General features: G+C 43.5%; 1 protein-coding gene across 6 annotated transcripts in view; it reads right to left on the bottom strand.

Moving 5' to 3' along the window:
* LOC136942557 (suppressor of tumorigenicity 7 protein homolog) overlaps positions 1–16580 on the bottom strand; it is a 32641-nt gene that overhangs the window by 1769 nt on the left and 14292 nt on the right. For 3 of the 6 annotated variants that reach the window (XM_067235513.1, XM_067235517.1, XM_067235518.1), the window contains 13 exons: positions 8849–8931; positions 8341–8500; positions 7222–7333; positions 6556–6671; positions 6334–6409; positions 5960–6114; positions 5399–5496; positions 4457–4571; positions 4005–4077; positions 3305–3407; positions 2373–2523; positions 2028–2120; positions 1503–1645 (listed from right to left, as the gene is read on the bottom strand). In XM_067235513.1, the coding sequence (XP_067091614.1) occupies positions 1503–1645; positions 2028–2120; positions 2373–2523; positions 3305–3407; positions 4005–4077; positions 4457–4571; positions 5399–5496; positions 5960–6114; positions 6334–6409; positions 6556–6671; positions 7222–7333; positions 8341–8500; positions 8849–8931 (1478 nt within the window). The remainder of the gene's footprint in view (positions 1–1502; positions 1646–2027; positions 2121–2372; positions 2524–3304; positions 3408–4004; positions 4078–4456; positions 4572–5398; positions 5497–5959; positions 6115–6333; positions 6410–6555; positions 6672–7221; positions 7334–8340; positions 8501–8848; positions 8932–16580) is intronic. The other 3 variants (XM_067235515.1, XM_067235514.1, XM_067235516.1) reach the window with 3 other exon arrangements.

Raw genomic sequence — 16580 nt, 5'->3', positions numbered from 1 at the left:
TGCCATCATCCTGAAAGGTGAATCTTTGCCCCAGTCTGAGGTGGCTGAGCTTTCTTCAATGATCTCTATCACCGACTCCATTAGTCTTTCCCTCAATTCTGGCCAGTCCTCCTGCCCATACCACTGATCCCCATAGCCCCACCGCAGGGACGCTATAAGCCAGGTGACAAACGCCATCTGTTTCTTGTCAGCTGTAGTTACATTTCTGTCTCATAAGACCAGAGAATCATTTCCCTTATGCTCTCAGTCCTTTAAGTACTGTTTGGCAAACTCCAGGGAGGAGGGCCATCACTTGACTATTAATTGGAAGTGGCTTCTTTCAGATCTGGCAATGTGTCAAATCTCTACAGAGGTACACTGAAGCTTTATGGCAGTAGCTGCTGTGTTTATGGGTCCATCTTGCCTGGTTAATTAGTCATTATAAGAATTATTCCATTGATATTTCAAGAATTGTAGAATTTAAACATTGACACAATTCCCTGGACATTGATTTTCAAGGCAGGATAAACTGATTAAGGTGACCTCACCCATGTACCACAAACAAAACAAGTTAAATCTATTCTATTCCCAATCCATATGCAAATGATCACACCTAAGCAATCAGTATATCTGTTCCTCCTCTTCCGTTAGTGAGGTTTGCACCTGTCAATCCAGTGAATCTATATGCAAATTGCATTTTCAGACGACACCCGTAGAGTAAAGAACAAATTGAGTAACTGAGGTTTACCCGTCCAACTCTTCAAGATCGGTGCTTCCTTCGGCAATGGTAATGAAGTGAATCCGTGTTTATGCACAGGGCCCTAGCGTGCAAATGGGATGCTACCTTTCCTCACAATTGGAACATGGCCAGCAAGCGCGTGTGTGTGTGTGTGCCAACAGCTCTCTGTATCACTTGAGAACCCCAACCAAAACAGAACAGGGGGATGTAGGAAAAGAGTGTGAACCCCCCCCCCCACCGTGGAGGAGGAAGAGATGGGAGCTGCTGATAGTGTCATGTCAGGAGGAGAGGCATGAGCTCACGCACATTCCAGGGGAGTGGAATCACGCCGCAGGATCGAGAGTCTACAGGCCTGGGGGAGATGCAGTGCCGGCCCGGGCACGGCCAGCGGAGGGGGCCCTCCAGTGGCAGCTATGAAACACGCCCTCGGGCCCGAGCTACACGAGTGCGTGTTTGGGGAAACGATCAAATAAAAAGGCTGCGGGGGCCTCCCCTCGCCCTGCCTTACTACAGCCATGTGGTACAATCTACTAATTGTTCCGGGGAGAAAGAGCACTGTGCTGTACACTTCCACTCCGAGGCCTGACTGCGGGTTGGGAGAGGATGGACACTTTGAACAAAATTACCCCCAGAACTCTGAGGTAAGGGCCAGAAAAATAAACCATAATTGTTCCGGGGGCGAGAGTACTGAAGTGTAACAGCGCTACGGTATCTCTGGTTTGTCTGTGGAGAGAGTGTGTGTGTGTGTCTCAGGCTCCTCTGAGCGAACGGTTGCGAGACTCACTGCTTTAGCGAAGACCCCCATGAGCTCCGGGAACTGGTGTGTGAGGAGGGCCAGCATGGCGGTGAAGGAGCAGAGGCCGGCCGTGAAGAGGATGAAGAAGGGCAGCTCCTTCTTGGGGTACACCGACACCTCGTGAAACACTGCTTCCACATGAGAGAAGGCACACAGCCGGAGGGTCAACTGCAGAGCCCTCCAGGAGCACTCGGACCACACAGGCAAAGAGCCCTTTTTGCGATTACACTCAAACGTGAAAAATGACTCAAAAGACGAATGTGTTGATGATAAGTCTAGAAACCACATTCCGTACCCCCCCCCCCCCCCCCCCTTCATTCCTCTTTTAACCGTGTTATCCTTATATGCATTACTGTAGCAATCAGATGACCTAACATAAACCGAATACACCCACTATACTCGCACTGGTTTGGGGTAACATTGACTTTAGAGTGAATACTGTCACACAGACGACGCAGGCAGCCCATGCCGATAACTTGGTGTGTATGGGCACCAGAGAGGAGCTTCTCTTACTTGGTAGCAGTTCTCTGTCAGCAGTCTCAGTGCAGATGGGGTAGGGGTAGAACAGGTGGCCTTTCTCCAGTGGGTATGGGATCATTCGAAAAGCTGGAGACACAAAGCAACTCTTGATCAGGCTAGTGTCACCCCTGCCCCTATACTGGGGCTACTAACAGACTCAATGGTACAGGACATGGAGTATATAGGTGTAATCCTCCCTCTGCCATCAGTTGGTTATGGTACTGTGGCACTCACTAGTTTGAGAGGAATCCCACATGAGTGGGAGAGGGACTGTGTGCGTTTTCGTGTTGTCTATAAAAGCATGTGTGTGTGTGTGTGTGTGTGTGTGGAGCCACTCACTGCCCTCCCAGGTGCAGTGCAGCAGATTGAGAGCTCCTTCCACTCTCTTCCAGTGCTGCAGGTGGAAGAAGGCGTAGGCGATGGCCTCGCTGTCCCCTCGCTTCAGAATGTGCTCGGGAGGCAGTATTAAACTTTTCATTTCTAAGAGGTACTGCGGGAGGGGGACGCGCGTCGAGAGAGGAGGAAGGGGGAGGCAGAGAAAAAGCAAACGGGTTAATGACGTGACGCGATCTGTGCATGCAGGTTCACAATGTGCGCCGTAGCCGACGGGCAGATCGCGCAGCGGGCTCAGTAGCGTAGTGATCCCTTTCAAATTGTTACACCTGTTTCTTTTCACATTGCCAGGGGTAAACGGTGATGTGGCGCCCTTTATCCAGGCAGAAATGGGAGCCCTGAGTGGGCCACGAGGGAACTGACCCCCCTGGTGCCACTCCGTAACCTGAGCATTGTTTCTTTGTTTGCATTAGAGGAGCACCGTGAACTCGAACGTTTTCAACACAGTTGCTACGCTTGTTAGCAGTTGTCGATGGAATCCATTGCATCGCCCACGGTACAGAAAGTTGAGCTAGCCTTTATTAAGCCGACAGTGAAAAATGATGGAAGGTGACAACAACAATTGTTTTGGTTTTTTTTGTAGGGAGTTTATGGTTGTGAGAAAAGCTTTAAAAGAAAGTACATTCAATTGACAAGCACAGCTTTAACTCAATTGATGCACAAACAAGGTTTTTCCAACACACAACTGCTATACAAGTTCCAGCCCTGTAGCTACGTCCATCTACTGTACTGTACCTATCTACACACAATATGGTTTGTGATGTGCATGCTATTTGGGGTTGTGGTGGTCATTCGAGTGTCCTTTTTCTGAGACTCGTTTCTTTGAGACCGTTTTGAGTGCAACTATGATGGCGGGTGACAGTGTCGGGCGGGCTCACTTTAGGGACGTGAGGGTTGAACTCCACAGCTCTGTGTATGGCTTCTACAGCGTTCATCTCCGCTGTGCTCAGCCCCCGTCTGGACGCTGCCTCGGGAGAAAACCTGGGGAGGACGACAGCAGCGGGTCAACACAAAGCGTGTCTGCGTGCCTCCGACTGGGCGTTTCGAGGTTTGTGTGTGCATGCATGCCGTGAGCGAACGAGTCCGTTCATACGTCAGTGTCCGTATGCGTGACGGTGCACGTGTCCCATGTGCTGACATTCACGTTATGGCCAAATGTATGTGAACACCTGCTCACTGTACAGACACCTGTCTCATTCCCAAATCACATGCAGGCATATCATTTGCTGCCATTAGTTCATCAACACTTCTGGGAATATTTAGCAATAGATACTGCAACTATTACTGATACTGGAACTATATAAACATATACATTATTTACATATATACATATACACATCTGTGTCAACATGCTTGCATGCATGTGTAAGCCTGTTGTATCCACCATATACCCCCAAGCACTATAGGTCAACCTCTACACAATACGAATGTTACTCACTGTTGCTTCTCACAATACAACCCAACCAGATACTCTGGGGGGTGCTTGAAATAATATAATGACACCGCCTAACTTGTAAACAACACTCTGGGTATGTAAAGGAGTCCTGCCATTATAACAAGGGGGAAAGTAATACTCACTTGTCAGATACCGCCCTGGCTTTCAGCAAGGCAGCTGTGTAGCATATTGTTGCTGATTTGGGTAAACTAATATCTGTGTGGAGGCAGAAACAGCAGGCGAGGGGAATAAGCGATGTGAAACGGTGAGGTTACAGTAATGGGAGATTTGAAAGAGACAGAATGCTCGAGGGTCCTGGAGGAGATCAAGGTGTCAGGCTAATATTGCTTGAGTGTCACTTTACATATTCCTACCTAATAAACACATTTACTATGTCATTTTCAATTTGAACATGCTTTGGCCTGGGCATATTTGGTCTATGTGAATTATAGTGATATATTGTAACAGAAGGAGGAATACAGTTTAAACACATAAACCCCTTTTAAGTTTTCAGAACCTTCCTGAGAGCTCCCGATGCAACTCTATGTGAATAACAGTGTGCGTGTGTGAGTGTGTATGTGTGTGTGTGTCTCACCGTCGTACTTGGCCAGTACGGCCTGTACGTCTGCGTAGTTCTGGAGCTCAAGTAACGACTCTAGAAGGTTCTCGTGGATATTGAACATACTGAGGAGAGGGAACTCCTTCATTAACTGGAAAACACACAACTGTTGTTACATGTAATACCGGACAGGCGGTACAAACACACAGAATACAAGCAGAGCATTAAACGTCTACACAACAACCCACCCACCATTAGCCCCCAAGACTGATTTCTAGCAAGCATTCCTTCCACTGTGTCTCTTTCTGACTTTTTATCTCCTTATATTATGAGCACCTCTCTGGATGATCAACTAAGCCTTTGTTGGTTGCAGATAATGCCATGACAATCATTTGAATTGCTGACACTTCATTGCTGTCAACACCAATGCCTGAGCAAGCCATGACCAAGAGGATAGTACCAAGGCTCTTTTTCTTAGATATTTGTTATTTTATGATGGTGTTTCTTTCATTGAAAGTGTGTCAGTCCTGTTATACTACTTGCTCCCATGTGTCAACTGTTGGTTGTTTGGTCAACTTGCAATTTACTCAGGCAGGGTGAGACAGCTAGGGCAAACCTTTAATAATTCTGTATGTCAGATTTTGCAGCCAGGAGATGTACCTTTTGATTGGTTAAACACTGAAATGTATTGGCTACATAAACATGAGTTAACAGGGTCCCTCCAAAAAAACTCTTACTGAGCTACAAGCACAAAATCCAGTCTGACTAAACCACTGTTATCTAAGAATGGCTATTTAAAGTGTATATACAAACATATGAAGCTAAACTGTATGAGGAATACAAGTGGGAATGACTTATATGTACAACGGGTCTTTGAATATGCAACTAATAAGCGTGTGTAACAGTGTAACAATGTTAATCAATAAAACAATGTAAAATAAGTTTGGTGTTTTTTGTGGCAACATGGTGTGTACTTACATCTCTCATCATTTTGACTGCTTCTCTTGTTCGGCCCAGCTTTCTAGAGCACATGGATAGTCTTCTTTTAATGTACACTAGGACATTGGTGTCCCTTCCTGAGACACATTGCAAACCAAGCATTAATAACATAAACACACATACAATCCGGGCAACTTATTACATGATATGAAAGTTGGCAGTTTTAATCAAAATTATTTAGATGGTATTACTTGTGTAGAACTTAGACAAAGCAAGTTAGTGTATTTTAGTGGGGAACAAAGGATATTATGCAAGTAGAAAAGAGAGACTATAGAAATGAACATTTAAAGTGAAAAGGTTTGAGCTTTGTTAACTAGAGGCTTGCACGGAAGCTTATAATCTCAGGAATATAAAAAAAACAACCTATGGCTCTAAATAAAAACACACACACACACACACATCTTAAAACAGTCCCTCAACATAATTCACATGTATATAAGAAACTAAAATGATGTCTCGTAAAAGTGTCCCATCCAGTCACAAAGTGTGTATGTAGTTGTTTGAAAGCGCTGCCGCCTGTGTCCCTGCTCCCCCACTCACTGTGCTGGGCCTCGTACTGCGAGCCGTGGTGCTGCAGCTGCTGGCTGCGTCGGTAGCAGCCCTCGCCGGCCTTCAAGGCCTGTTTGAAGAGCTTCTCTGCATCCACAATGGTGGTGGCCTCCTCCTCTGCCAGCAGGATATACGCTGTAGCACAGCTGTGAGGAGACAAGCGAGGCATGTCCATGCGGGCTTCGAGACGCTAAACTGTTGTTCACGGAACGTTTCAATGTCTTGAGCATCTTGGAAATGACAATGCGTACGTCGGGGACAACTTGGGGCGTAGATGATCTCTGATGTTTTTTTCGAAAACACACTGGGTGTGGTTTGGCAGTCTACGTTTTGGTGTACTGTTGATGAACAAGTTGGCTACTTACTCTTCCAGTTCGAGGGCTTCATGTGCTGCAGAGATGCGGGCCTGAGGATTCCTCTCTCTCCATGCCTTCTGCATAACTGTGGGTCCACACACACGAAAACACTCATTATTGGAGGATAGAAACTTAAAAAGGTAGCAACTAAAGGCATGAATCGAAACTTTCAAGAAAAATCATCTCCTCTCACTGCATTGCAGTCCCTGTGTGCGTGCGTGGGGTGCTTACTGGCGTCGGCTGGTCGAAGGTGGTCTGAGTCACATGTAAAGAAGGTCTGATGGTCTTGCGCCGAGAGGTTCATGTCATAGTACGTGAGTGGCTCTCGGCCTGTCACCCACGTATATCTGACACAAACACACGCACGCAAACAATTTAGAAAACAGTCAATGATGAATATATACAAACTGTGGCTGTGGTTGATTTGCCGTCAATGAAAACAAGTGATGGAGATTCAGTGGGAGGTTGTGAGGGTGGCAGACAGAGGGGGTGCGAGGAGAGGAACAGTAAAGAGCTGTTGGAAGGGAACTGATATTTACATTTAGTCATTTAGCAGCGGCTCTTATCCAGAGCCACTCACAGTAAGTACAGGGACATTCCCCCCATGATATCATCACTACATGTGGTCTCCAGGTGGAGATAGTCTCAATAGGTTTTAACACTGACTCCCTGTGACATCACATCCTGTCTTTAGAAGTTGCTCTCCTGGGAGCCACTGAGTCCCAATAATGGGCAGAAAATCAGAGTGGGAAATGAAGAGGGCGACAAGCAGAGGAACAAAAAGAAGGGAGGGAAAAAAGGATGGAATAACGACAGTCAGCAGTGGGGGAAGAGTTAACATTATTCTAGAGATTCAATCTGTTCAACCAATAGAGAGCGCTTTGCAATGTCACTCACCGGTTATACTCCGCCCCTCTAAATAAATTCAGTGGATTTCGCCATACTTTACATTCTATGGGAGAGAGAGGTAGATCTTGAGTGTGATGGGTTCTGGTTGAATTTTTTTTTCCTATATTAAAAATGAATGGTAAATGTTGCTTTTAGTTAAACACAGACAGCAAAATATACTAATTCAGTATCACTCATGTTGATTACCATTCTGAAGTAGTACATTAAGATTCTTTATAATACTGACAATGAAAAACATTTTATGTAAACACCGGTGAAAATAACATGGATTATAAAGAGGCGTCATAATTTGACATTTCGCTCCTCTTCTCCAAAGAATGGAAGATTAGGATGGCAAATAATTATAAAGCCTTTGCTACAATCAGGCATTGTTGATTCAACACAGGTCATGATAATCCTGCTTAATCCCAAGTGTTTGGCTGGCTGATCACCAAAACAGGCACGCATGGCTTTCTGACTGGAGTAGTGAGTGTGATCGTGTATGCTCTAGAAGAACATGCTCTATACAACTGTGGTATTATGTGTTAGCAAAGATCTCTACTGCTGACCTTAATAGCTTATTGTGGTATATCACATTAGCGTAAACAACTGGGATGCTAAATTCAATCAAACTAACAAATGGTTTCGTTCGTTTGCGTCATTATAGTGCTGTTGTCTTGCTCTGAATGACTGAACTAAGGAGTTCACAGTCCTAAGGGAATTTCAACGCACACAACAATGTTATTTTTATCACATGTAGTTCTAAAATAGTACTGCACCATACTGTTCACCATGGTGTTCTTGTTACCTTCCCTCGTGTTTCTGTGGTCGTCAGCAAATGACGAGCAAGACTCAAGATCTGCGCTACAAGATATACGTTTGCAAGTAACGTTCATTTTAGTTGCATTTACTTGCGTCCGAGCGCAGTGCTGTTGGTTTAGTGTGACTAGAATAGACCAATCTGTGCTCCTCAAATCGCAAGTCGTTTGTTCATTTATGTTTGATTTATTTGCGTCAAAACGTGATGCTGTTGCCTTACTGTGAAGGGTGAAACTGAAGACTAAATATCATACAGTTCGTGACTCCTTTTTATGAATGATTCACTTGCGTAGGTAAACTCTTTCGTACCTGATACACTTTGTCGGTTGGAGTCTGCATCTCCGTTACTGGTGTTGGAGTTGTTGGGGGAGCTGGTGTCCACTCCACCCAGGAGAGGGCGCAGGTGGCTCACCGATACCTGCTCGATGAAGGACGTGCCGTACTTCCTGAAATACCACCACTCAAATATCTTCACAGAGGGGAGACGGACGTTTTAGAAAATTTTACTTTGTGTTGCATTACACATCTTTATGTTTACATAACTCATGCGTCATGATTATTATTTGTTATTTTTAATGGATCGTTTCCATGCCGGGTATAAAAAGCAAATGCATAAAATCCACAGTTATCTAGCTTGATGTACAACCCCAAAAGTTTACAAATTATTATACAAACTCTTACAAAGGAAACCCAAAGTCATTTCTGGGCAACTAAACTTATTAGCCATTCAACAGGGAGGATTGTGTCTGGTAAACCACTGTGGCCATTTCTGAAAGACAGTTACTGCTGTCTTACAGTTAATATGTGGAAAACTTACCAGAATAAGGCCTGATATCAATGAGGACGTCCCTGTTAGAGCCACGTAGAACTTGGGTGTTAGGGTGTTGAGAAACATGCTTACTGTGGAGACATGGAAAACAGAATGCTTTGCTATAAAAGGTTTGAAATCAACCATTCTATATGCAAAACCTTGAACAAATAAAAACATTGGGTACAAGTTTTTGCCCTCTCAATTAGTTTTTTCTGGGAGTTTTTCCTCGTCTTCCTCAAGGGTTTCATCATTTTAGGTGCAATTCTATGGGCGCATGAGTCATGAGTAGCCCTCTGTGACATAGTTTGTAAAAAGGACTATACAGATCTATTTGATTTCCATTTTTAACTAACATATTGATTTGGCATGATAATTCAAGCCCAAGCCTGATCAAGTGTTGGCCAGTCAGTGAAGTAGCCCCCCTGAGATTAGAGAGGCACTCTTCTCAAAAGTGTGCAGACAAGATCCTTCTGTTCAGTAAAAACTACTAACAACTGCTCAACATTCATAGGCTGTTTTCATGGACAACGGTCTCCTTTGTGTTCCTTTTTTGTAGCAGCTTATTATTCATAGGCTACTTCTGCAAATTACAAATTAAGTCTTTAAGTCCATAAACTAGGAAGTACTAAATTGCATAGCCTATGCCTAAATTTGTATATCGTTCATTATTTATCATGCCACTATTTAGTTATTGGATACTTTATTGCCCAGTGGTCAGTAAATTCTTATCCTCTACAAAAGAGCATAATATGCAGATTAGTCTTACTGATCAGATCAACAAGGAAAAGGATAGAGTGTCTTAATTTGTATTTCTATCGCTGCTTTCCTGCTCTCAATCTGTACCACTCGATCACTACCTTGAAACAATAATAAATATCTGCGAGGAGACAAATAGAGAGGAGTGGATGAAACCAGGGGACGGGAAGCTAACAGGGCTATTGTGATGCTTCATCCTCCCTAACCCAGACGATAGTTCTCCTACACTGACACAGCCTGTGAACCCTCCGTTGACACCAGCAGCTGCCTCCTTGTTGAGGCTTGATCTGGCGGTGAGGCTGTTCCACAGCATCTTGGAAACATGTTCTGGGCCCCTCCCCCTCTCCAAGTCAGTGAAGTCAGACCTTAGCTATCACGCAGTCTTGTCAGTCCCCCAAAGAACTCCAGAGAATGTGTTCATGTCCTGGCTTGAACCCTCATAGGGCTTATTTCCACTGTCTGGAGTTTGAAATGGAGTATGTGTTGTAATTCAGAAGAGTCACTCATTTAGAGCATTTCAATATATAAAATAACTAGGCCTACACCACAAAGCAACAACTTGGCAATACCCATAATAACAACATTTTAGGTGCAGAGTTATGTAATTGCTGTGTAGTTACACATTGCTAACACAGTTTTATGTACACTTAATTTAAAAAAGTGTTACCAAATTACAATTTATGTCATACTTAAAAGAGCAAGTTAGAAGGAATTTTCTTTCAGATTGCATGTTTGCATGAGCTCATCAGACATTACAGTCACAGCAAATGATTAGGGAGAGGGCATTTCTGGGTGATGCAATGGCTGAGATGGCTCGGGACACGTAAGATGCCAATGCCGAATGTTTCCACTAGATGGTGGCTGGAATTGACAGAAAGAGGCTGGGACAAAGACACTACTCAGGAGGGTTTCTCCTCCAGAGAGAAAGCTCCCAGGCACACGCACAGCTCCCATCATTTTGGCAGCTGGCTTCCATTCAGTCCTTGGAGTGGGTTCTGGCATCTTGAGAGAGAGGCATTCTAGAGAAGCCATAATAGAGTCAGTGACACAGCAGAGTTGTAGGGAGGACAAGACAACCATTCAAGCCAAAAGTGAATCTGAGGTAAAAACACATTTGGATGAGATGAACAGGTCTTGCGTGTGCAGGTTAATACTTCCAGTTATTGACGAAGTCAGGTTTCAAAAACGTAGCCAATATGACCCGTTAAGTAACTGAGGTCTTAGAATCCGCCAATACGGACAATATTAGCGTGAGAATATTATTTTGAGAAGCACATTGCAGTTTGTTAGGATTCTCAGACTGTCCTGATTAAGAACCTTTAGTTACCGATGGTTTGACACAATGCCCTTTTGATATAATGTAGCTACATGTTTCTCATTTAGGTCACTGGGCCATCTGGAAAGATGATGCTAGAATATATTTTGTTTAAGCCCAAGATTTATTAAAAACATTTTAGCCTTCTCCCAGTGGCTTGGATATTGACAAGACAACCACCAGGAGGCATCTGTGAGTCCATTTAATAGCATCCAATTAGTAAAAGAGCAGCATTTCTGATTAATATTAAGCTATTTGGATTCAGATTAAACTAATTTAAATATTGTCGACTGAGGGCGACAATGCAAATAGAAGGTGTTACACTACTACAATCTTATGGTTTTGTTGTGTGTCACAGTGTGACTGCAGCAGAGAAACATTTAGAATCATACAAGATGGACCCTGGGCTGTATTGTGTTATCCTAAATTATTTTGGATCATTTTAATGTCTAAAAATGCACAACCACAATGTCAAAATATTAGAATACTAACTGCCAAATAATACACAAGAGCAAAAAAAATAAAAAATAAAAAAGGCACACAATATACTATATTATTGTAAAGAACATGAGAGTGAGTTTTCTCTAAAATTAAGGACTTTGTGACTCTTGGAAAAGCTTAATAGGCTTAACACCTAAAGAGGAAGACATACCCTACCTCCCATAACAATTGAGAAGTAGCCCTTTATCTCTTAATGGAATTAAAACCATATAACAATGTTTTATGATATAAAGAATTAACTTTAGGGAAGAAAAATACCCATGTCTCCTAATACCCGTTGCTCTATTTAGTGTAAGGTTAGGAATGTAACTATGTTCAGGTTAAGCTGCCTTGTTCCTGACATAGTTAGATTATTCAAAAATCTATTATGAATTAATATGCGTTTTTTCCCAGTTTTCATAAACTCTCTATAAGAAGTAGCCTAAGTATTATTGTACAACTCCATAAAAAAACATATTCTACAAGTAGAATAGGGTGTTGGTCAACTTATTTATTTGGCTCTCCATTCTCAAGGATTTTGAATTTTCAAATGACATTTTTTTTATAGTTGGTAGGATTGGAAGGACTGGTAACTATTTTTACTGAATTCTTCTTCTCATAATTGAAAGAAAGGTCTCTGCAAAGTGCAGAAGCATTATCAGCCCCAGAGAATAAATTAGAAACATGGGCTAGTCTCTGGTGATAGCACTGTGCCAGAAGGATAGGTCAGGGAATAAATAGGATATCACCCTGAAAATACCAATGGGACTTTTAATGAAGGTCAGTCGGGAATGCTATTCTGATGATAATGATCACACACACACACACAGTACTGGCATGCAGAACAACACGAGCTACATTTCCACCATCTGTAGTGAAGGACCACATTCGACAGCCCTTTTAAGCCTCTACAAGCTAAACTGTCACTCTGTCTCTGCTGGTAATTCCTGTTGATGTTTACGATTTCAAACAATTAGAGCTGCCTCCTCTAGCTGCAGGGAGGGGCTGGCTCTGAGTGATGGACCCACATACAGCCTATTGGTGCTTCATGACCTATGTGACCTTTGGGGAGAAGATACAAAAAGCATGTTGATGAATGTCAGTAAACTGTATGAAAAAACTCAAAGGTAGGATTACCATAAGGACTCTGGTGAAGTCAGGGATGCAGATAGTGTTGGTGAAACACCAGGCTAGCTCTGAGCCATGAGAACTGGATTGATGTACAACTCAAGTCGCCCACACATTTACAGAGCCTATGTTTTATGCAAGGTGCTGTGCTCGTGACTCAATCTCAACAGCAGATAGCTGGAAAAAGCACTTTGAGTCCTCAGATTTCCGCTGTGACTCTTCTGCTGTGCCGCCCCCTTAGATAAGTCTGTGATAGCCTAGCAGTAGTCTTGGCTCCTGGTTCACCCTGGTGCCATCAACCACAATAGGTTCATTAGTCAAATAGACCGATTACTGGCTTCATGCTAACAAGCGCTGCAGCTGGTGCTAATGTATTGAGGCCCAGTGGACACACAGACACAAAACAAATAGACCAATCCCAAAACATACATCCATACATGCTATAATAATACAAGCACACTCACACAATAACAATAGGCCCAAGCCTGCACACAATGGAACCTGTCAATTTTGTGAATACAGACACAAGCACCAGCCCCCTGTTGTGATCTACAGACACACAATTCTAAGACCACAGCCTACCCAAAAGGGTCCAATACAATGCTCAGCCTAGCAATATCCATAACTACTGAACAGCTTACTGAGATAAAATGCTTATGCTCCATTATGTCCTTATCCACACTGATATCTTGACAAACAACACACATAAAAGGCAAGAGAGTACAATGTCTGTGTCATGTCGATTAAAACAATCATAAGGATACATAGTTCAGTTGTAAGGCCTGCTCGTTGGTACCTATATTTCTCAGATCAAAATGGAAATTCTGTCATCTCTGAAGTACTTGTTTAACCTCCACATCATCTATTCTCGTCACTTATGCACATCATAAAAGCAATTTCTCATGCCAAAGCTCAATGCTCTAGTACATTCATGCAAATGAATATGTAGCCTTTGTCTGCATATGTTATGTTGATCAAAATGTATTATATTGGTTCTCTGTTAAAGTGTCTTACCACCACAAACATCTAGACATTGCGTTCATACATGCACAAAAGGCTGAGCCAGTTGTCATAATTGTAGGCCTAATTCACCATACAATGCTTGCATGTACAGTTCTGCCTTAGGGGTGTTTGCTATGTTTACATTAACTTTTGTATTTTTTCCTTTGTGCTATGCAATGCTGTGAAATAGTCTGGTGTTTTCTGTATCACATTCGCATACATAAGACACAACAACTGACCGAGGAGACTAAATTTGAACGAACATTGTTCCTGTCGTATGCCCATTTCGCTATGTCCATGCCTCAAGAAAACACCAAGGAGGCTAAAGTGGTAGGAATAGTGCCAATGTCTGTGATGCAGCTGGTGATAATGATGTTGTAGCACATTTGCAATGTGCAGGCAAGATTGGCATCAGTAAACACATTCATTAATGTAACAAAATTCAATTATCTATTCTGAAAGTATCCACTTTATATTGTCGGTCTGTTAGCTAGCCAGCATTTCATCCATAAAGAAAACCCTTTGAAAGCAGCGTATTTATATGCCAGTAGTCAGCACCGATAACCTGGCCATATTGATTATAAAAGCAAATTCTCTTCTAAATAACAGTAGGCTATAGGGTACCCAAAATGTATTTGTGAATTGACATTTGAAAAAGGTTGTCCAGCAAGTGATGATGCCTAAAGCAATGCAAATCAAATCCCTGTTCTAGGCTAAACCATTATGATTTAGTAGTCCATGGCTCTGGTTTAGTCTACACAGCAACAAGTGTAGCCTAGTTAATAACCTTCCAGCTACACCTACTGAAATAAACCATCCACTCTAAATATAGGCTTTGTCAGTTATCTATCCATTATTTAATCAGTAAAATAGTCAGCTTGTGAAAGAGCGTGCAGCTCAGTCAGCTCAAGATGGCAAGTCGAGAGCAAAGCAAATTATTTATTGGAAATGCTGATCCAAACATCGTCAATCGCGGCACCGCACTCCGTTGCATTATAAAAAAGACACTTGCAAAATATGAACTTTGCAGAGTGCCCGGTTCTTGAGATATCCGTCGAAAACTTGCTGCCCTAAAATCCCATTTACACACACACACACACACACACACACACACACACACACACACACACACACACACACACACACACACACACACACACACACACACACACACACACACACACACACACACACACACACACACACACACACACACACACACACACACACACACACACACACACACACACACACACACACACACACACACACACACACACACACACACACACACACACACACACACACACACACACACACACACACACACACACACACACACACACACACACACACACACACACACACACACACACACACACACACACACACACACACACACACACACACACACACACACACACACACACACACACACACACACACACACACACACACACACACACACACACACACACACACACACACACACACACACACACACACACACACACACACACACACACACACACACACACACACACACACACACACACACACACACACACACACACACACACACACACACACACACACACACACACACACACACACACACACACACACACACACACACACACACACACACACACACACACACACACACACACACACACACACACACACACACACACACACACACACACACACACACACACACACACACACACACACACACACACACACACACACACACACACACACACACACACACACACACACACACACACACACACACACACACACACACACACACACACACACACACACACACACACACACACACACACACACACACACACACACACACACACACACACACACACACACACACACACACACACACACACACACACACACACACACACACACACACACACGTGAAATGAGTTCCTGAAAGCATGTGCAAAGCGCGAAAACTTTGTCGCACTGAAATGTGGAGTTAGACCTTTGAACAGTTTCTCTTCCGTTTTCAGCTCAGGTTTTGTATAGGCGGAGCCAAAACCCGACCGATCTATGTCACAGCGACCGATCTACGTCAGATCACAGACGGTTGCATTCTGTTACTCAGCTGGTACGATGCAAAGACAAAGTAATTAACACATAAAACACTCAGAGACTGCAGGTATGGCTGTTCTGATATCTGCAATTGATTTAGCTAGTGTTGCTGTTGTTGCTAAAATCAATAAATTCGAGGGGGCGGAGCTTCAGCTCCTTCAGGCGACACGCCCCCCCCCCCAGTCTCAAGCAGAGATCTGATTTTCTCACAATTTCAAAGCCTAATTTAAAGATCCTGTAAAGTAAATTCCACGTTTTGCTTCTAAGTACATTATATACGTGTGAAATGAGTTCCTGAAAGCATGTGAAAAGTGCGAAAACTTTGTCGCACTGAAATGTGGAGTTAGACCTTTGAACAGTTTCTCTTCCGTTTTCAGATCAGGTTTTAATGGGCGGAGCCAAAAAATGCCCTATCTACGCCAGATCACTGAATGGCTTCTCCTGCTGTACTGTTATTGTAGCCTACATCAGCTAGCTAGCTTCAGGATGTCTCCCACCACCCACAACTGCATCTTCCCTGGATGCAAGAAATCAGGTGTCAGGTGGCTGAGCGGTGAGGGAATCGGGCTAGTAATCCGAAGGTTGCCTGTTCGATTCCCGGTCATGCAAACTGACGTTGTGCCCTTGGGCAAGGCACTTCACCCTACTTGCCTCGGGGGAATGTCCCTGTACTTACTGTAAGTCGCTCTGGATAAGAGCGTCTGCTAAATGACTAAATGTAAATGTAAAGAAATCCAGCTGCGCTGCAACGCCATTTAAGTTCACTATTGATAATAAAAGGAAAAATAGGTGGATAGATTTTGTGAAGAGCCACGCTCATGGAAAGCTTCGGATAAACTCCAACAGCCGCCTCTGCACTGACCATTTCACGGCGGACAGTTTTAACATGGACCAGAGACAGACGGGGTTCACCAACACACGGCTTCTCTTGCAGCACGG

This window comes from Osmerus mordax, chromosome 4 (assembly GCF_038355195.1).
Source record: "Osmerus mordax isolate fOsmMor3 chromosome 4, fOsmMor3.pri, whole genome shotgun sequence".
Classification (NCBI taxonomy): domain Eukaryota; kingdom Metazoa; phylum Chordata; class Actinopteri; order Osmeriformes; family Osmeridae; genus Osmerus; species Osmerus mordax.
This window is presented reverse-complemented; position numbering and strand designations above follow the sequence as displayed.